We start from the raw sequence: 20,024 nt of genomic DNA, 5'->3' as shown, positions 1-20,024 counted from the left end.
CAACTGCATAGATGCTTTGAGCAAATTGTACTTTATCGCTGCTCTTGCTGGTACTTTCAGCAGCAGTGCCCAAATGTTGGGGGGGGGGGACTGCAACCAAAAGGAGAATTAACTTTTGCAATATTTATTTGCATATTTAATGCGGGGGGGGGGCATATTTCCCTTCTGCTTGATCACTGACCGCAAATCTTGCCAGTTAGTTACAACCTGATTTTTATCATTCCCCCCTGCCCCCCCCTTTCAGGCATGTAGCATGTTTTTTGCTGATTCGGCATGGGTCCATTGCGGTTGGAGATGATTTTGGCGTTTGCTGCATCCCCTTCTCCTTTGCTGTTGCCTTGTGAATGATGCTCATGTCTATATCATGTCAGCCACCTTGCATGGAGCAGTCGAATTTTTAAAAGCACAAGCCAGTTGATAGAATTTTGTGTGTTCATTTGTAAAGAAAAGTGTCAATGGCCTAAATGTCTATGAAATGCTCAGCTTTGCAGAACTGACTGCCCCAATGGTTTATTGTGTTAATGTCATTGGCTGTAGTAATGGGGGGGGGGGGCTTAAAATGAGCACTGGATAGTTTTACTTTGAGAAGGGAAAATAACAAAGCACCGTCAGTCTATGAATTTGCCCTGCTGTCACATAAGAGTGCCTTTCATTTGTCATGCTGATGAAGAGTCCTCAACTTCCTTTGGGGTGTTAATGGCTGCTTTAATGTCTTTCTCATACTTTTGTCTTTTTAAATCAAAGAGCAACAGATCACAAAAATGGGAAGATGTTTGAAACCTCTTGCTTAGTGCCTGAATTTTGTTATAGCAGTGGCCCAGACCTGAGCATCATTCAGTAGGTCCTTTTCTGCTTCTGGTTGCCTTGAAAATTCCAATGTAGGAAGCAACTTTCCTAGACAATGGGCAGTAATGGTGCTACTTTGAACAAAAACAGTTGGGGATTTTGAGAAAGAAATGACAAGCTGTGCCTCTGGTCCTTTGTTCCAGTGCTCCCCTGCTACAGCATACAAAGCTGTTAGACTCTTCAGGGTTGAGGGGGCAAGCAGGTTCCTTGTTGGGGCCGTTTGCATAGGTGAAACCACCGTAGGAGAACCCACAGCTGTATATAACAATTGAGCTGCATTTGATGAAGTCAAAAATGTTCCCTGAGCTTCAGAATGTTTGTGTTAGAAGTTCAGTACACCTTCCATTGTGTAATTGGAATGCGGCTGGTGCTGTGGTCTGAACCACTGAGCCTCTTGGGCTTGCCGATTGGAAGGTTGGCGCTTCAAATACCTGTGACGGTGTGAGCTCCCGTTGCTCTGTCCCAGCTCCTGCCAACCTAGCAGTTCGAAAGCACGCCAGTGCAAGTAGATAAATAGGTACCACTGCAGCGGGAAGGTAAACGGCGTTTCCGTGTGCTCTGGCTTCCGTCACAGTGTCCCGGAAGCGGTTTAGTCCTGCTGGCCACATGACCTGGAAAGCTGTCTGTGGACAAACGCCGGCTCCCTCAGCCTGAAAGCGAGATGAGCGCCGCAACCCTATAGTCGCCTTTGACTGGACTTATCTGTCCAGGGGTCCTTTACCTTTTTAATTCTGTAAGGACAGAAGTGGGGGAGAGAATAGTGCAACCAGGACCTGAGGGAACAGCAGGATCCTCTCCCCCTTGGTGCAGAACCCGTTTCATGCTTGCATAAGTTGCTACTTAGTCCTTGCTGGGCTAGGCAAGCAATCCAGGCAAAGCCCCTTTAATATCTCACCTGTGATTCTGCTTCTGCATAGTGAAGAACAGCAATCCATGTTTCAGTTTTCTAGATGTCTACATGAGATGCTGCAAGTCCCTGGACAGCAGGCAGCCGCTGTCTTAAGGCTGCATTCACATAGCAGTTTATTCCATTTCCCTGGCTGTTATGTATTATAGCTGAGCTTTCACACAATATAAAGGACACTTCTGGAAGTCTAGTAGCGTGTAGGGGAGGTTTAGTGCTTATTTCTGTGTTAATCACTTCTTGAGGGGCATCCATCCGAAACCCCAACTTAGAAAATCAGAGGCGTTAAAGCGAGGAGATTTGGGGTAGTTAGGCCAGTATACAATTCTTTCCAACCATTTTCATGGGTGAATTGAGGAACAGAAGCATTCATGCGTAGGAGTGACATTGTCCGTTGACATTCAGTGTGTCGCACCCAGTGGTGTGAATGAAATTTGGTATATTGGTCAAAAGGCCACAGTTCTTGAATGCAACAGGTACAGCAGTGTGAAAGGAACGTTAGCAAAAGGGACAGAAGTGCTAGCATTACAATCGGGAAAACGTGATTCAATAAATCAAAATGCATCTATAGCCTCTAGTTCACTTATACCCCCAGAAACCATCTGGGAGAACGTGGTTTTCTTACACAAGTTTTGGGAAGCTCTTCAGGTGAACACCTGGCTATTGAGAGGTTGTGTCCTTGCAGTTATATTTTATAAAACGTTTTCTTCTCTGTTCCTTGATGAAAATCCTTTGGGGGGGTGTTCTTTCCCCAGATCGTGAATGAGTTTAATAAATATTTAAATACACTGAAAATATTTCGTTTGTTCTTTCTTGGCCAGTGTGAAAGCTGCCGTCGTAGTGTTATTGATGGTGGGGTTGCTCCCTTGTTGCCACCCCAACTTGTGATCCAGTGCACTTTCAGAATGCTTTTCAATAAAGTATCTCCCCAAAGGTTTGGGCCCTGGGAGGAAGGGGCGAATGTTTATGATCATTTAAAAATGGGAGGCGTGTTCCCACCCACTTTTGCCTCTAACTCTGCCCATCATCTGGATTTGAAGACTGAAAAAATAATGGTTTATAGATGATAGAATGGTTGGATCTTAAGGAATGAATATCACATATAGCTGCAAGCTAGAGAAGTCCTTTTATTATTTTTTTCTTCTTCTGTATCTTTTAGATTTTTTCTCTCTTTTCCATTTTCTCCTCTTTCGATAGGTTTCTCCTTGTCTTCATTCTGACTTAAAACTTTTATTATAGACTAAGTAGCTACCTCAGTATATTATAAACGATACTTGGTGATGGGTATGTATTTTTGTATTTCTTTGAATATCAGTAAATTGAAAGAATAGGGGATGATGCCCACGGTACCCTCTGATTTCTTTTTCTTTTTTTAAAGGGCTTTCTTGGCTGTACACTTACCCCACCCAGAAACTTGTTCTGCTGCCACACAAAAAATATTTGCAGGTCGTCTTGCCGTCAGGCGGGCTGGCACACTGCTTGTCTCCTGACTTCTGCACAGAACAGCTTCCTGGAAGGGCTTTTGAGAGCTATGCTAAGGAGCAGCAGTGAGGGACACAGTTGCCAGCAAAGCCGCATGCCCCTTGTTTATCCCCTGCAGAGATGAATGGCTTTGCCTGTCCAGGCTGGCTTTCCTTCTCTCAGGGAGCAGACCAGTTCCCCAGTCTTCAGAGCCAAGTTGCCTGCGGGCAGGCAGAATGCAAAGCTCGCAGCGGGCCGATTCACTTTTATTCAGCCGCTGCCAAAGCCTGGAGCCAGCTCCTTAAGACTCGAGAGCAGCCGATTAGCCGCCGCTGCAGCAGACGTAAGCCCTAGACCACAGGAGCATAATCACCGCTTAAGCCGATTGCCCAAAGTGGCTATTAGAAGCTTGTTAGCTTTTTAAATGAGGGAAGTTGTTTCCGTTCCCAGATTCTTCCACAACAGTTAGGGTGGGGATGGGGGGAGAGAGTGTTTCTTTCCGCTCTTGCTTAAAGGTGCTGACCTTTAAAGCCCTAAACAGCCTCGGTCCTGTATACCTGAAGGAGCGTCTCCACCCCCATCATCCAGCCTGGACACTGAGGTCCAGCTCCGAGGGCCTTCTGGCGGTTCCCTCACTACGAGAAGTGAGGTTATAGGGAATAATAATAATAATAATAATAATAATAATAATAATAATTTATTATTTATACCCCGCCCATCTGGCTGGGCCTCCCCAGCCACTCTGGGCGGCTTCCATAAAAACCAAAAATACAATAAAATATCACACGTTAAAAACTTCCCTGAACAAGGCCTTCTTGGTAGTGGCACCCACTCCCATCAGGTGTCAAGGAAATAAACAACTATCTGACTTTTAGAGAACCTCTGAAGGCAGCTCTGTTTAAGGAAGATTTTAATGTGATGTTTTATTGTGTTTTTAATATTCTGTTGGGAACTGCCCAGAGTGGCTGGAGAAGCCCAGCCAGATGGGCAGGGTATAAATAATAAATTTATTATTAATAATAATAATAATCAGCAGCAGCACATTTAGGGAAGCGTGACTGTGTTGCCTGCACTGGGTGCCAAGCCAAGAGGATGCTGCTGGGGGAGCCACAACAATGACAGAATGAAAGGTGAGACGTGGAGGGGGGGGGGGATTTTGGCATTTCACTTTCCATTGGTGCTGCTACCATCACCTACTCTGCCGCACACCCGGGAGGTGGCATTGCCTTTGGTGAAACCACATGACACTTCACCAGGCAACTGGTGCCACATTGACAGCTCTTTTACACTAGCAAAATGAGAGTAAAATGTGCCTGTTGCCCTGGTCATCAGTGGTGTAGCATGGGGGGGGGGACAGACACAGTCGGTTGTCCTAGGTACAAAATTGTCGGTTTCCCTCCATCCCTTGCCCCCTCTGCACGGGCCTGGGCAATCCTTGCTATGCCACTGATGGTCAGTGCTGGATTTACATACAGGCTGAGAAGGCTGCACCCAGGACCTCATAATCTAAGGTAGCCTCAGCCTCTTGCCAAAAACAATTTTAAAAACAGGCAGATTTTGCTCTCTAGCCCAGTTGCTTAGTAACATTAAACAGGTGACGTATGAGTCTACGGCCGTGTAACAATTACACAAGCATGTACTTACCATTTAGTAAAGTTCATCAAAGAAGCTCACTCTAAGAAAAAAATCAGCCACCAAGATACGTATCAAATAATATTCCAGGAGAAAATTCAGACAGCTTTTCCAAACGTGGAAACAATTTTTTTAGATACCGTATTTTTCGCTCTATAGGACACACTTTTTCCCCTTCAAAAATGAATGGGAAATGTGTGTGCGTCCTATGGAGCGAAGACACCACAGCCCCGCGACCCTCTCCCGGCTGGAGAGGTGACGCGCGGCTATGGCAGGAGCCTCTCCGCTGCGCCTTTCCGCTGCTCCCTGACCTGCACTTTGGGGCTGGTGGTGGGCTTCCCCCCACCAGCCCCAAAGAGCAGGTCGAAAGGAACCTGAAGCCTGGTGCACACCGACCCCTCTCGCTCTCCAGGCTTCCAAGGTAGCCACCTGAACGCACCTTAAACGGCACCTTGTTTTAGCGCGGGAAAACAAGAGGGGGAAAGTTCTCCCCCTCTCTGTGCAGCGCCTCCTGCCGCTTCACTGAAGGGGCGCTGGGCAGAGAGGGGGAGAATTTTTTTTTCTTGTTCTCCCCCCTCTAAAACAAAGTGCGTCCTATTGTCCGGTGCGTCCTATGGTGCGAAAAATACGGTAGTTCCTGCATTTAAAGCTTACAAACTGTACTGGCAAACGATGGTTTTCTAGACTAAAGAATTATCTATGGTCAACAATATCCCAAGATTTGTTGTCTAAACATTCTCTGCATAGAAAATGCTAAACTGGAACTTACTGATTTTAATGATGTAACTGATAAGTTTGCATCCAAAAGAGCTCGAGAGAAACCGCTCTGACTTTGCATACAGTGTGATGTTATAAAATAGCCATGGTCCCCCTATGAATGTTCTGTGTGAATGTCTTCATTCATTCCATACTTCAATAAACTTATTGAAGGTTTCAAATTCATATGGAATCTTTTTATCAATGCTAAAATTTCAGCAATGTTCTGCTTTCATTGAGTAGATAAAGACGACGACAAAAGGATCTGAGACCAGCAACCTACCAAAGGTTACTCAGGTTTTTCCTTGAGTTAATCTTGCTCCTCTTTTAAAAATCATACTTTTTGTGCAGGGGAAAAAAGTTATGGCAATATTACAGATTTCTCTCTCTCAAGTGCTATAAGGCAGACATGGCCAAACTTGGCCCTCCAGCTGTTTTGGGACTACAATTCCCATCATCCCTGACCATTGGTCCTGTTAGCTAGGGATCATGGGAGTTGTAGTCGCAAAACAGCTGGAGGGCCAAGTTTGGCCATGCCTACATAAGGGAACACCCCTTTAACAGTAACACTACTAGAAACAGAAAGAGTCACATCTGATCATTTTATGTTTATTATGGCTATAAATGACCTTAACTTCCTTTAAAAGTGTAGAAATATCATCATATGACAATCCTAAAAGAGATTACATTTATCCGAGGCGATAGCCCAAGTACAAGTTCCAAACAAACTCCCAAAGACATGCAGTTTTCTAAAGCCTCCTGTTGCCCGTTCAAAATGTCTGCTTTGGGGGCAGCGACAAAAAACCATTGCCAGGAAGAAAGACTTGTACTGCCTGCGCGTTCAGAGCAACACAAGAGCCAAGTGGCTCCAAATAAACATCTGTTTTCAAGCCCAACTAGTGTCTAATGGCTTTTACACAAGGCAGAATAGAGACTGTGCAAATATATCGGCTGGCAGATTTGCAGCTTCAGACAGTAGTCCTTCGCCCAGCCAGTCACAACCCACCTCAACATTTTGGACGTCGTCTCCTCTAGAATTCCTTAAAAAATTCTGTGCACTAAAATAATTTATATAGTCGTTTTCTTGGTGTATATTAATATATATATATTTATATATTTATATAAAAATAGGTTGTACCTTTTTACTATTTCAAATTATTGGCATTAAAAAAAACAACCCAAAAACCACTATGGTTTATCTTAATTATTATACTTTCCCCCCTCCCCTATTGATCATTGGTTGTTAGGAGAGACAGACATAAATTTTGGTATTAAAACTCCAAATAATTAATAAGCGAAGAGGACTTTTTCAACTTGCATAGCATCCATGAATGAATTCGGTGCTTCGTGCAATCCCAAAGAGGGAAACTTTGGGTTTGCCTAATTAGAACTGAGTTATTTTGACATTTTTAGGCAAATAATATCAGCTAGATATTTTCCTCAGATCCCAGTCATCCAACATCAGTAAATCAGATTGTAGGAAGTAACTGACAAGGAGAGCTGATTAGCACTCTGGGCAAAGGGTTCAATTCACTGGGAGAATATCTCCTGTGCAAATCTGTTTAACTGGAGCTGTGCAAAGGCCCATCACCATTCAGCCACAACATTTCCTTGTGCAGAAGAAACAGCCTGCAGTCTAGCCAAATAATGGTTATCATTTTGGAGAGAAATCTAATCCCATCTACCCCACCCATCGGAAATATACTATTGGTCCCTTACCAAGTTGCCGAACTCAGTGAGAATTCACATTTTGCCAAATTTGCAAAATTCACTCATTCAAACCTTTGTGTCAAATACTCATTTTTGTTCCATTGCAACGTTGTTTGTATTACAATAACACACACACACACACATAGAAACTCCTACCCAAATGAAGAAACATTGATTCAAAACAGGGCCCTGTTTCACGCAGTGTGGCCTTCTCAAATTATTTCAAGTAATGTTGTGTTTAAGTATGGATTTCTTGTCTTGAAAAAGAGAAAAGTAAAATGGATTCTGTGTGGAGTTGCTTTAGGCAGGCCTCTTAAAAATACATTAAGTCCCATTTTACAATGAGAGGAGGAGCTGAGACAAAGAGATGCCCAAGATTATTCAAGAAGTGTGCTGCAGAAGCCTATGTGTGGCATTCACTCTGTCTCTCTATAAATTCTCCATAACCCCGGACTACCCAAACTCATCAGCTCAGGCTCAAGAGACATCTTCGCCTTGTAGAGACTTTTAATCCTGCAATGGACTTGGGTGAAAGTGGGGCGGAGAGGGAAACATGTCTCTAGAAAGCAGGAAAGCCTTTAAGCCATGCCAAGTTGGTTGAGAAGCTGCATCCAGAAGTCCTTCGCCGATTCTTCCTCTTTGGCTCAATAGCTAGCAGAATTGCAGCTGATCAGGCTAAAGTAGCCGCTCAGAAACTGTAGGGGGAGCTCCTTCTCCTGGAAGGCCAATTAGTCCACTGGGTGTAGCCGATGAGAGAGTTCCCAGCTGATGGGAGGGGTTGAGGGAGGCCGAGAACAGACAGCATTTCTTGGGAGATTTACATGCTTACATTATGCACCATTGGATGCTTAGGTTCTGCAGTCCTTGACAAGTTCTCAGGTACTTCTTCAAAGGGAAGTGTAGACAAACAGGAAACCGCCTCGTTTTATGTTACTGAGCATCACCAGACATAGATGCTGTGTTCTCATCTTTCAGCTGTTTGGGGATCCCCTGAAAAGTGCATTTCATGATTAGTCTTTAATTAAACAGCCCTACTTATCTCATTTCGCCTCCTGCGTTGCTCCTTCCCTTCGCCAGAAATAGCCCCCTGAACTCAAAACTGACCCTCATGCAAAGTTCCCTGCTCACGTAGGCACAATAAAAAAATTCCTTCCAGTAGCACCTTAAAGACCAACTAAGTTAGTTCTTGGTATGAGCTTTCGTGTGCATGCACACTTCTTCAGATACACTGAAACAGAAGTAGCCAGATCCTTCTATACAGTGAGAAGGTGGGGAGGGGTATTACTCAGAAGGGTGGTGGGAATGGGAGATTGGCAGATAGCTGAGATGAGCCTGTTGACGACTCTTAACGACATATAGAAGGATCTGGCTACTTCTGTTTCAGTGTATCTGAAGAAGTGTGCATGCACACGAAAGCTCATACCAAGAACTAACTTAGTTGGTCTTTAAGGTGCTACTGGAAGGAATTTTTTTATTTTGACTATGGCAGACCAACACGGCTACCTATCTGTAACTGGAACCACGTAGGCACAGCATTTGGATGGCAGAAGCAGCAGGTGGACAAGTCTGTGCAGAGCCAGCCCATCAAATTTGTTTTCTAAAAACATCGTTCACCACAAAAGATACTGAGTTGAAAGATCGCATTTTAACATGGGCAACCCCCAGTGCATTAGACCCCCATTCTGCGTCTGATCTGCTGGATATCATTCCTCAAGCGGGGAGCTGGACCACTGCGCTACAAGGCCAGTGCAATGATTCCTTGACTGTACATGGCAACTCACCGGAGACGAGGCTTTGGCAAAGTTCAGATGAGCATACAGCATGATGGCAATGTCATTCTGGCCTGCTTCCACTGCGATGGAGAGAGCTGTGCTGCCATCCTGCAGGAGGAGAGAAAATCCAAAGTGTTGGTGCTGACCTTTAAAGCCCTAAACAGCCTCGGCCCAGTATACCTGAAGAAGTGTCTCCACCCCCCATCGTTCAGCCTGGACACTGAGGTCCAGCGCCAAGGGCCTTCTGGTGGTTCCCTCACTGAAAGAAGCCAAGTTATGGGGAACCAGGCAGAGGGCCTTCTTGGTAGTGGCACCCGCCCTGTGGAACACCCTCCCACCAGATGTCAAGGAAATAAACAACTACCTGACTTTTAGAAGACATCCGAAGGCAGCCATGTTTAAGGAAGTTTTTAATGTTTGATGTTTTATCATGTTTTTAATATTCTGTTGGGAACTGCCCAGAGTGGCTGGGGAAACCCAGCCAGATGGGTAGGGTATAAATAATAAAATTATTATTATTATTAGCGCCCATTGACCTAATCTATTATGGGGTCTATGAAACTTGGGGTGCTTCAGAAGTGGAAAGAATTAGCAACAAAGGAGAAATGGCTTATGAAATTGATGGACTATGTTGACATGGTGAAATTAACTGCCAAATTAAGAGGACATAATGATAAAGTGTTTAAGGAAGAACGGAGAGCACTGGTGGATTATCTATCCCGCTTGGACTACTGCAATGTGCTCTACATGGGGCTACCTTTGAAGGTGACTTGGAAACTGCAATTAATCCAGAATGCTGCAGCTAGACTGGTGACTGGGACTGGCCGCCAAGACCATATAACACTGGTCCTGAAAGACCTGCATTTGCTCCCAGTACGTTTCCGAGCACAATTCAAAGTGTTGGTGCTGACCTTTAAAGCCCTAAATGGCCTCGGTCCTTTATACCTGAAGGAGCATCTCCACCCCCATCATCCAGCCCGGACACTGAGATCCAGTGCCAAGGGCCTTCTGGCAGTTCCATCGCTGCGAGAAGTGCCTTCTCAGTAGCGGCGCCCGCCCTGTGGAATGCCCTCCCTGCAGATGTCAAGGCAATACAGTCATACCTTGTTGCATTTGGTTCAGGTTACATCTTTTCAGGTTGTGTCCCGTGGCGACATGGAAGTACCGGAAAGGGTTACTTCCAGGTTTTGTTGCTTGCGCATGTGCAGAAGCGGCAAATCACGACCTGCCCGTGTGCAGACATGGGTTGCGTTCCTTTCAGGTTGCAAACGGGGCTCCAGAACGGATCCCATTCGCAACCAGAGGTACCACTGTAAACAACTATTTTACTTTTAAAAGACAACTGAAGGCGGTCCTGTTTAGGGAAGTTTTTAATGTCTGATGCTGTATTGTTTTTATATATTCGGTTGGAAGCTGCCCAGAGTGCCTGGGGAAACCCAGCCAGATGGGTGGGGTAGAAATAAATCATCATCATCATCATCATCATCATCATCATCAAATTATCACTTTCTGCTCAGCCTGCAGTGGAATGGGAGACAGAGGGTTTGTGCACTCTGTCGTGATTCTATCCTGTTAACTGCCCTGAGACCTGCAGGTACAGTGGTACCTTGGTACCTTGGTTCTCAAACTTAATCCATTCTGAAAGCTCATTCGACTCCCGAAACCGTTCAAAAACCAAGGCGCAGCTTCCGATTGACTGCGGGAGCTTCCTGCACTCAACTGGAAGCTGCGGAAGCCATGTTGGATGTTCAGCTTCCAAAAAACATTCGCAAACCAGAACACTCACTTCCGGGTGTGCGGCATTCGGGAGCTTATTTGTTTGGGAGCCAAGCCGTTCAAGTACCAAGGTACCACTGTATAGGATACAGGGCGGTATACAAATTTAATAAATAACAAAAAGGGCTCACGTTGTCGGAGAGGGCAATGTCGCAGCCAGGTGTGGCCAAGAGCAGGCGGACGATCTCAGCATGGCCATGTTCACAGGCGCACATCAGCGCTGTGGAACCATCGTCATCTTGCAAGTTGACATCCGCTGCGCTAGCTAGCAAGGCACGAACCATGTCCAGGCGCCCGTGGCTGACGGCCAACATCAGTGCAGTTTGCCCAGCCTGCAGGAGCAGCGAGGAGAAAAACAACAGCGTAAGTTGCAGTTATATACTAGGGCCAGGGTTGGGTGGGGTGGGGTGAGAATTGAGGGTGAAGGCTGCTGCAATCTCTGGCTCATCAGAATCGCTTGCCTCTGTTTCGTGCACAAAACTGAAATGCTGGGGGAGGGGGAAGCTCTTGATTTAAGCGTGATTTGACACCGTAAGCATTACGATCCAGCTTGCAAAGAAAGAAAAGCCAACTGAGAGTACAAAAATCTGAAAAGCGTTTCACAATTACCTTAACTTGCAATCAAGCTGGGGCCTGCAAAGCTTTCAAGAAACTGAGCTGTTTTGCAAAGTGTGTTGCTTTGCTTTGACAGGAACGTTTCCTGAATTGCCAATGATACTGTTTATGAAACCTCAGTAAGGCAAACATGTGCAAATGAGGAATGGGGGGAAGAGAATCAGGCTTTAAAATCTCACTTGTGCCCTCAGAGCAGAAGAGTTGGTGGTTTTGAGCACCCCACCCTGGCCAAAGCAGAAACCTTTGGAAGGCTCTCTCATCACCTGACGTCCACATCCACCTCCCTGTCCTGCGAGAAAGTGCTAACCATTTGGATACCTGGCTGGCTTTGGCATTTACGTTGCCCATTTTCAGCAGCTGCACAATTGTGTCCATGTCACTCTCTGAGCGGGAAGCAGCCAGTGCCGTCAGCATGATGGCCGTATAGCCAGCTTTGTTCTGTTGGTCCACGTGACACAAACCTAGAAAGACAAAGGAATCAACAAGAAGCCTCATCCCTTTGGAACGAAAGATTTAGAGTGAATGGGTTGTGTAGCCCCTAAGGCTGGCCTAAGACATTGCCATCAGGCACCTGCCTGAGCCTGTTTTCAAAACTATCCATGGAAAAAGACCCCCCTAACCTAGCCAGATAGTTGCTGTGATTATTGTGAGCTACTTCCTGATGTTTTGCCTAGATCTTTGTTCTATCACTTCCTGCACAGACCGACATCAGTCATTGCACCCACTTCCCCTTGATTTAATCCACCCCCTTCTTATTCTTACTCATTTCATGTTTTTACCACTTTATATTTTGATGGAAAAACCTCAAAGCGGTTAACAACCCATCAAAACATCAAAGTATACATTCAAGGCAACACAATTAACAGGAAACTAAAATATTAAAGATTTCAAAATAAAACATTGCAAAGGAGGTCAACTACAGAAGGCACGTTTAACACAGCAAAGTTAACCAAAAAAATAAATAAAATAAAACCTTACTAAAGGAAGTCAAGTATAAAATTCACATTTAAAACAGCATAGTTAGCAAGAGAATAAAATATTACCATAAGCATAGAGCATATCAACTGGGCAGTGGCTGTGGAAGCTCAGGCTCAATGACCGGGATCTGCACTCAGAGACAGCCAAGACTGTATGAAGATAAAACTCCCAGCCGACTCCTCTTTCTCCCTCTCTCTCCAGTGGAGTGGAGTAGCATTGGGCTCTGGCATCAGAAAGCCAGCTTCAAAGCCCCACTCAACATATAGCTCACTGGATGGCCTTTTTTATGTCACAAGGTTGTAGAGAGAGCTAAAGAGCCATTCTAGCTCTTTGGAGGATTGATGACAATGAATGTCATGAATCAGGAAGGGCAATACGCCGCCCTCCAGATGCTGACCAATGCCCATTGCATGGCCAATGATTAGGGATCATAGAATTGTAGAGAAATACCAACCAAGGAACAATGGTAAGAGAAGTTGATGAACCATGCAGAACTGGCAAAAATGACAGATAGACTAAGAGAAAAAGACAACAGAGACTTTGAAAAAGACTGGGAACCATTCATATTATATTTGCAGAAACAAAGAAAGTCAATAGACTTGATGGCAGGATTTAAATAAACATTCACACTATCAGCATTAGAAAATGTTTAGAAGATAGTGAAATATGATGGTGTATTTACTTTTATTTTTATGTTTTTAGGCTTGATGTTATGTTAGTAATAACTTTTTCTGTTGAGAGATAGCAAAGTAGCAAACCAGAAGCGGAAGTTGCGGGAAGCCTTGGAGGGGAGGGAGGGAAGAATATATAGTAAATGTTAAGAATTTGAGATGTATGTAATGAATGAAAAAGAAAAATGAATAAAATTAAAAAAGAAAAGAATTGTAGAGTGGGAAGGCACCCTGAGGGCCAACTAGTCCACCCGCCCCCCGCAATGCATGGTCCCCCGTCCAATTTGAAACCAGAGCGGACCCTGCTTAGCTTTGCAAGTGTGCTAGCAGTTTTATTGCTGCACCACTAGGAGGAAGATGGGAGGTATAGTCCAGCAACATCTGGAGGGCATCAGGCTCCCCATCCCTGCCATAAATAGCTAGCCTGATTGGACACCCAAATGGTGGCAGGCACGAGCTTCAGGCCACATGGAGTTCCAAAGGTGCTGAGCAGTTGAAGCACAAGAAGCTGCAGCAAAAGGGATGCCCCAGTGAACCACCAAGCTGTGGGCCACCCCGCCTCTGGATTCCAGATTTCCCCATTTCTCTCTATGCCCACCTACCTGTTTCAAGAAGCTTTGTGACCACTGGGAAGTTGGAATGTGAGACAGTGTAGTGGAGGGCCGTGTTGCCGTTGGCGTCGGCCATATTGATGATGAATTCCAGCAAGTGTGGGGAGATGCACCGGAAGGCAGCCAAGTGCTGCGAGACCGATTCTGGATCCGCTTCTTTGTGGCAGGAAAGCCTCAGCCAATAGTGGAGCACGGCAGTATAGGCTAATTTCTATGGAAACACAGGAAGGAAAGGGCAGCCGTGGCAACTGTCAGGTGTGTGAAGCTGTCACGTCCCACTTTTTTGTCTTCTTTGCTAAATGCTTTTGGGTCTCCTCGGGTGTCTCCCCCTCCCCAAACACCTTCCTCTGGCATATGTGCATGGTGAAGAGGAGGAGCAGACCCAATTAGTGGTTGGGAAAGGGATTGTGTGGCAGGTTCACTATCTCATCGGAAGCCCCGCCAGTTCCTGATAGCCAGGGTGGAAGACAGTGGTTGTGGGATGCTTTGGTTTTGCTTTCGCAGCTGAGGAATCAGGGACTGGGAGCACTGGGGGTATTGACAAGGCCTTAGATCCCACCAGTCCAAGGCCTCTGGGCCCTTGATCTGTTGAATACTGCTGGGAGATCTTCTCCCTGCCCCCTTTTCTGCAGCAAAGCTGCCCCTCCCTGTTCCACCCCCAGCAGCACTCCTCCTCATCTCCCCCCAAGCAATAAACTTTGGGGCCCTAGGTTTACAGCCTTAATACACTTTTAATTTGGTTTAACCAGCATGGTTTCCCAAAGGAAGCCAACCCCAGGGAACTGTGGTTTCGTGAAGTGGCAGGGAAGCCCCTGTGCAAATGGCAAATCTGGGAGTTCTTCTCTAAGAGATAACCTCCTCTCCATGTGGATAGGGATCAAATGGTTTCTTTAGGTCTCTCTGAGCCAGCAAAACGCCTTTCCATGAAATCAGGAGCCTCTACAGCAGCGGTTCTCAACATGTGGGTCCCCAGATGTTGTTGGACTACAACTCCCATCATCCCTGAGCTCTGGCCTTGCTAGCTAGGGATGATGGGAGTTGTAGCCCAACAACATCTGGGGACCCACAGGTTGAGAACCACTGCTCTACAGTATCACAGATGCCGACAACAACAAATGAGAGCTATGCTCCCACTTTAAGCTCCCTTCCACCCTCCAGAGCTTCTGCTCTCAAGAATGAGAGTGCAGGTATACCATTTCTTCGTCCATGTGTTCATTGGGGCTCTCCAGGTATTTCTGAAGGACTTCACAAGCTGAAAGCAGCTCCTTGCTGAGTCCTGTCCTGGAATGGGTAGATAGAAAGAAGAACACGGGGGGAGTTAGTTTTTGGACAGTGAGTTCCTGTGAGAGAGGAAGACAGGTGTAACATTATAAACTCTGCTTATGTTACAGCTACGCGCTATGAAAATCTGACTATGAATTTCCTGTCCAGAGTAAAAGAGAGATATCTGAACAGCGACTGAAGATGATATGTGCAAAGCTTCAGTGATCTCAACCGTTCCCTTTCTGCTGCCTCACTTTTCTTCCCTGTATTCTGGTTTTTTAAAAATCGCCCTTCCTTCCATTCACGATACTCCAGTTCTGGCCAAAATATTAGCAAATGGTATTTGTGAGAATGAGCAAGAGGCGGTACACGTTCTATGTGTATTGAATCATTCATTCTGGGAGTAAAGTTTTCTTTCTCCAGAGTAGAGAATGTGGAATATTTGGGGCACAGAGTCATGACAGCTGGGAAGATGCCCAAGGCTGATGGTTACCCTGTTTTGCCTGGTGGCTCCTTGCTGGCGCTTTCTGTGGCTGGCATCTCCCCGCTCTCGGCAGAGACTCCAGGGCGAGATACGGCTGCGGCTGTCCCAGGCAGCTTTGGGGGCTCCGCTGCCATTGCCTGGGCTGCAGGGAGCCCCTCGCTCGCCTCGTGGTATTCGCTCTCGGTGCTTTCATTGTCCGAGACGTTCTCAGCTGTGCTGGAGTCTTCAGAGGAGGTGGACTCATACCTGGGGTGGGGTGGGGGCAACAAGGGAGTGAGAAGGAAAAACAGAGAAAACAGTCCTAGGCGCCAGCACACCCCCCCCCCAGAGCAGAGAGGAGAAATAGGGAAACCTCCTGAAAAGCTCTGTGCCTAGTTCTGCCTAGCTCTGTGCCATTACAGCACTTCAGGGCAGAGGATTTCCCAGGTGCCAGGTGTGGTGATCTTGTATCACAAGCCACATGGGGACTGGAAAATACCTCCTAGCTCAGGGGTCTGCAACCCGCGGCTCCGGAGCCGCATGTGGCTCTTTTACATCTTTGCTGCGGCTCCGGGGCGGATACTAGCGAGGGGAGGAGGCGCATTGTGCGCCCTGACACTCCTCACTGTGGCGGGCACTGTACTGGCTGTGACGTCGCATGGGGGCGGTGCGTGCGTTAGTCACGCACCGTCCCGACATCACCTTCCCGCCCACTGTCAGATCGTGGCTCCGGAGATATATTTGTTTTAAATGTCGCAATGGTTTTGCGGCTCCCAGTTGTTGTTTTTTCTTCGGAAACGGGTCCAAGTGGCTCTTTTTGTCTTAAAGGTTGCAGCCCCCTGTCCTAGCTCCTGCAAGTGGAAATCCTGCAAATAGCACAACTCTGGTGCAAAATCCCACACCTGTGTGTGTTTTGTTTTGTGGTGGCGGCAATATTTGCCTTCCTACATTCCAGGTTTAGGGTGAAATCAGGCAACCAGGAGTGTGGGAAACTGCTGCTGCTGCTGCCTGGCTGCAGCCTCACTGGACTCAAGAGCAGACTGGAAGGCTCTCATTCTATTTTTATTTTGGGAGCAGAGGCTTCGCCATACCCGCCATTGACACCAACAAACTGCAGGCTCTTCTTGCTGGCCAGAAGCTCTGTAGGATCCTCCTTCTTCTTCATGATCGACCGAATCCCTGCTGTGAATGAAGCTGCGGGGAAATGGAGGAAGTTGGGAGCAGTCCATTAGAGTGTATTATTATTATTATTATTATTATTATTATTATTATTATTATTATTATTATTATTATTATTGTTTATATACCGCCCTAAACCTGGAGGTCTCAGGGTGGTTCACAGAAAAGATCACAACATATATAATGACAATAAAAACAACAGAATATAAATAACACCCCCCCCCCAAGAAAAGAGGCACATTTTAAAAGGGTATAGGATATCAATCAGACCAACCAAAGGCCTGGTTAAAAAGGAACGTTTTTGCCTGGCACCTAAAGGTGTATAATGAAGGCACCAGGTGAATTTCCCTGGGGAGAGCATTCCACAGACGGGGAGCCACTGCAGAGAAGGCCCGTTCTCATGTTGCCACCCTCTGGACCTCTCGAAGAGGAGATACACGAAGGAGGGCCTCAGTAGATGATCTCACGGTCTGGGTAGGTTCATATGGAAAGAGGCGGTCCTTGAGGTATTGTGGTCCTGAGCAGTTTAAGGCTTTATAGGTCAAAACCAGCACTTGGAATTGGGCCCGGAAACTACCACATTTTTCGCTCCATAAAATGCACCTGACCATAAGACACACCTAGTTTTTAGAGGGGGAATGCAAAAAAAAAAAAAAAATTCTTTAAAGGGAGCGCTGAACAGAGCTTGTATGCATCCCAGGCTCTGCTCAGCACTCCCTTTCACAAGCCGCGTGGAGCGTGTGTGCGCGTCTTGGGGGCTTTTCCCAGAGGAGGGAGAAGGGCAGCCCTTCACTGACAGGCTGCCCTTCTCCCTCCTTGGGGAAAAGCCCCCAAGACCCGCACACACGCTCCACGCGGCTCTTTAAAGGGAGCGATGAGCAGAGCCTCCTGCCTGCATTCGCTCCATAAGACGCACACACATTCCCCCTTACTTTTTAGGAGGGAAAAAGTACATCTTATGGAGCGAAAAATACGGTGATTGTTAGCCAGTATAGTCAGACCTGGATCGGTGTAATATGCTCAAACTATCTTGCTCCGGTGAGCAACCTGGCCGCTGAATTCTGCACTAGCTGAAGTTTCCAAACCGTCTTCAGAGGCAGCCCTACGTATATGGAAGGCTCTCTATGGAGGAGGCCACGGCACCTCTCTCCATCCCAGTCCTTACCTTGGTCCTCTCCCTCATCTCGTGCCTCTCGTTGAGGCTCCTGGGATATGCAGGGAGCCGCTTGCTCTGTCTGGAGGGAGTCAGGAACTGATTTCTCTAATGACCCATGAAGTTCTGGAAGAAGAGGAGAGAGGCAACTGCATCAGCACCAGCTTCTCTGAGGCATTACTCACCAGGCAGGATGTCATGGCTCCTGTACTGAGCTGGGCATCCTGACTTGGGCTCTGGCTCTACCTTGCAGACTCTCCTCTTGGAATCCTTCCACCCCACAGGCTGCCCACAGCTGCCGCAATCCAAGGAAAGAGGGTGATCTCTTACTGAACTGGTTCTGTTGGTGTGAGGAGACCGTGCAAGATTTTGAGCTGCACCAAATCCTCCAGGAAGATGGAAAATCAGGCTGGTAAACAGTCATTTTGGAGATTTTGTTCACTGACCTCCAAAGGGGCAAATCTCCCTGTACGGACATTTGGCAACAGGTATTGTGAGGTGGGGAGTAGAGATCGGAAGTTTCATGCCCCAGGGAAGGAGATGTTTTCAAAGGATTCTGAGAAAATGTCCTCCAACCATTGTGTTTTGTTTTTCTGCCTACAGCATTTCTGTGAGTTTCTGGTTGGTTCTAACAAAGGTACAGTGGTGCCCCGCAAGACGAATGCCTCGCAAGATGAAAAACTCGCTAGACAAAAGAGTTTTCCGTTTTTTGAGTCGTTCCGCAAGACGAATTTCCCTGTGGGCTTGCTTCGCAAGACAAAACATCTTGCGAGTTCTTGCGAGTTTGTTTCCTTTTTCTTAAAGCCGCTAAGCCGCTAATAGCCGCTAAGCCACTAAGCCGTTAATAGCCGCTAAGCCGTTAATAGCCGCTAAGCCGCTAATAGCCGTGCTTCGCAAGACGAGAAAACCACAAGACGAAGAGATTCGCGGAACGGATTAATTTCGTCTTGCGAGGCACCACTGTATTGCCCAACTGTGAACATGTACAATGGCAATGTGTGAAATCAGCTCATAGCGTCCAAGGCCTTCAGTTCTTTCCCCCCAAACCTCTGGAATCCATGCAGCTGGATTCTCCATCAAGCAGCTGAAAATAAACTTGGGAAATCTTAACCATTTAATACAGCGCCCACAACAACCTCCCCCGGCTCATGCCCATATGTGGGCACCAAGCTCTCAGCAGCTCATCCCCAGGTGGCTAGGAGTTCAAATCCAGATTATTCTGGAGCTTCTGCTGTGGCCTTTATATGCTGAGCAAAGGATGCACCCAGTTCCAAGAGAATTAGGAGGGACACCAGTCTCTTCTTGGGCTCTCCAGGGACCTGGAGCTCAGGCTGGTTCCTGACTCGTGAGAGCTCTTTTTCCACCAATTCTTTGTGGCATAGCTGGCTCATAAATGGAGCTTCCAATCATCTTTTCATTCCAGAACCTTTGATCTCACCCTGGGAACATCACAGACTATTTTAAGAGTTTCTCTTTCCCTTGCTCCTGCTATAAACAGCTGGTAAAAATCAGCGTATTAGTTACACAAAAGCCTTTTACGGGGCAGGGAGAAAACAGCCGAGCGTTGCCACTGATTTTAGTCCAGAGAGAGGGACGAGGGCGTGCATTTTCTGGTAAGCCCAGACAAGGAAGAGAAAAAGGGGTTGCCAGGACTCACTTTCCCTGCAGACTCAACCAAAGCTGGGACTTTTGACAGGCTGTTTTAATCGATTGTTTTGTTCTCTGGCAGCTAGATTTAAGCTGGTATGGGGGGTCATTTAAATTTGATATAGAGCTTTATACTTGGTGGGTTAAAAAAAAAATCAATCAGTTCAGAGAATGCACCCAACACATCTCAGCTTTTACAGGGCATTCCTGGCACTCCCAATTCAAAGGCGGCAGGTGAGCACAACATCCAATCCACAAGTAAACAAAGAGAAGCATAGATTTGGGAGGCAGGGAGGAAGGAGAGTCAAGCTGCTTGTTCTCTTCTCTTGGCCAAGATTTTTGGGTCTCACACGACAACAGCACATCTGACGTGCTACAAACTGAATGGAAAGATCCTTACCACCATTTCCCCCCTTTTTTTTTGCTGTTTTATTATGTACCCTAAGGACATGGATGGGGGAACGCGGGTGGTGCTGTGGGTTAAACCACAAAGCCTAGGACTTGCTGATCAGAAGGTTGGCGGTTCGAATCCCCGCTATGGGGATATTGCTCGGTCCCTGCTCCTGCCAACCTAGCAGTTTGAAAGC

General features: G+C 46.5%; 1 protein-coding gene and 1 long non-coding RNA gene across 5 annotated transcripts in view; one reads left to right on the top strand and one right to left on the bottom strand.

Annotated features, from left to right (window-relative positions):
• Positions 1 to 4,145: 4,145 nt before the first annotated feature.
• LOC309522201 lies at positions 4,146 to 7,197 on the top strand. The gene is made up of 2 exons (XR_014214973.1): positions 4,146 to 4,984; positions 5,478 to 7,197. It is a non-coding gene; the product is annotated as an uncharacterized lncRNA (long non-coding RNA).
• KANK2 (KN motif and ankyrin repeat domains 2) overlaps positions 6,188 to 20,024 on the bottom strand; it is an 82,720-nt gene continuing 68,883 nt past the window's right edge. For all 4 annotated transcript variants that reach the window (XM_082204676.1, XM_082204678.1, XM_082204677.1 and 1 more), the window contains 9 exons: positions 17,803 to 17,916; positions 16,550 to 16,652; positions 15,489 to 15,725; positions 14,926 to 15,013; positions 13,724 to 13,943; positions 11,791 to 11,933; positions 10,989 to 11,189; positions 9,091 to 9,189; positions 6,188 to 8,299 (listed from right to left, as the gene is read on the bottom strand). In XM_082204676.1, coding sequence (XP_082060802.1) covers positions 8,240 to 8,299; positions 9,091 to 9,189; positions 10,989 to 11,189; positions 11,791 to 11,933; positions 13,724 to 13,943; positions 14,926 to 15,013; positions 15,489 to 15,725; positions 16,550 to 16,652; positions 17,803 to 17,916 — 1,265 coding nt within the window. In that variant the 3' untranslated portion in view covers positions 6,188 to 8,239. The remainder of the gene's footprint in view (positions 8,300 to 9,090; positions 9,190 to 10,988; positions 11,190 to 11,790; positions 11,934 to 13,723; positions 13,944 to 14,925; positions 15,014 to 15,488; positions 15,726 to 16,549; positions 16,653 to 17,802; positions 17,917 to 20,024) is intronic.

This window comes from Podarcis vaucheri, assembly GCF_965113315.1.
Source record: "Podarcis vaucheri genome assembly, chromosome: 17".
NCBI lineage: Eukaryota > Metazoa > Chordata > Lepidosauria > Squamata > Lacertidae > Podarcis > Podarcis vaucheri.
The sequence above is the reverse complement of the archived record's forward strand: the minus strand, read 5'-3'. Positions and strand labels throughout refer to the sequence as shown.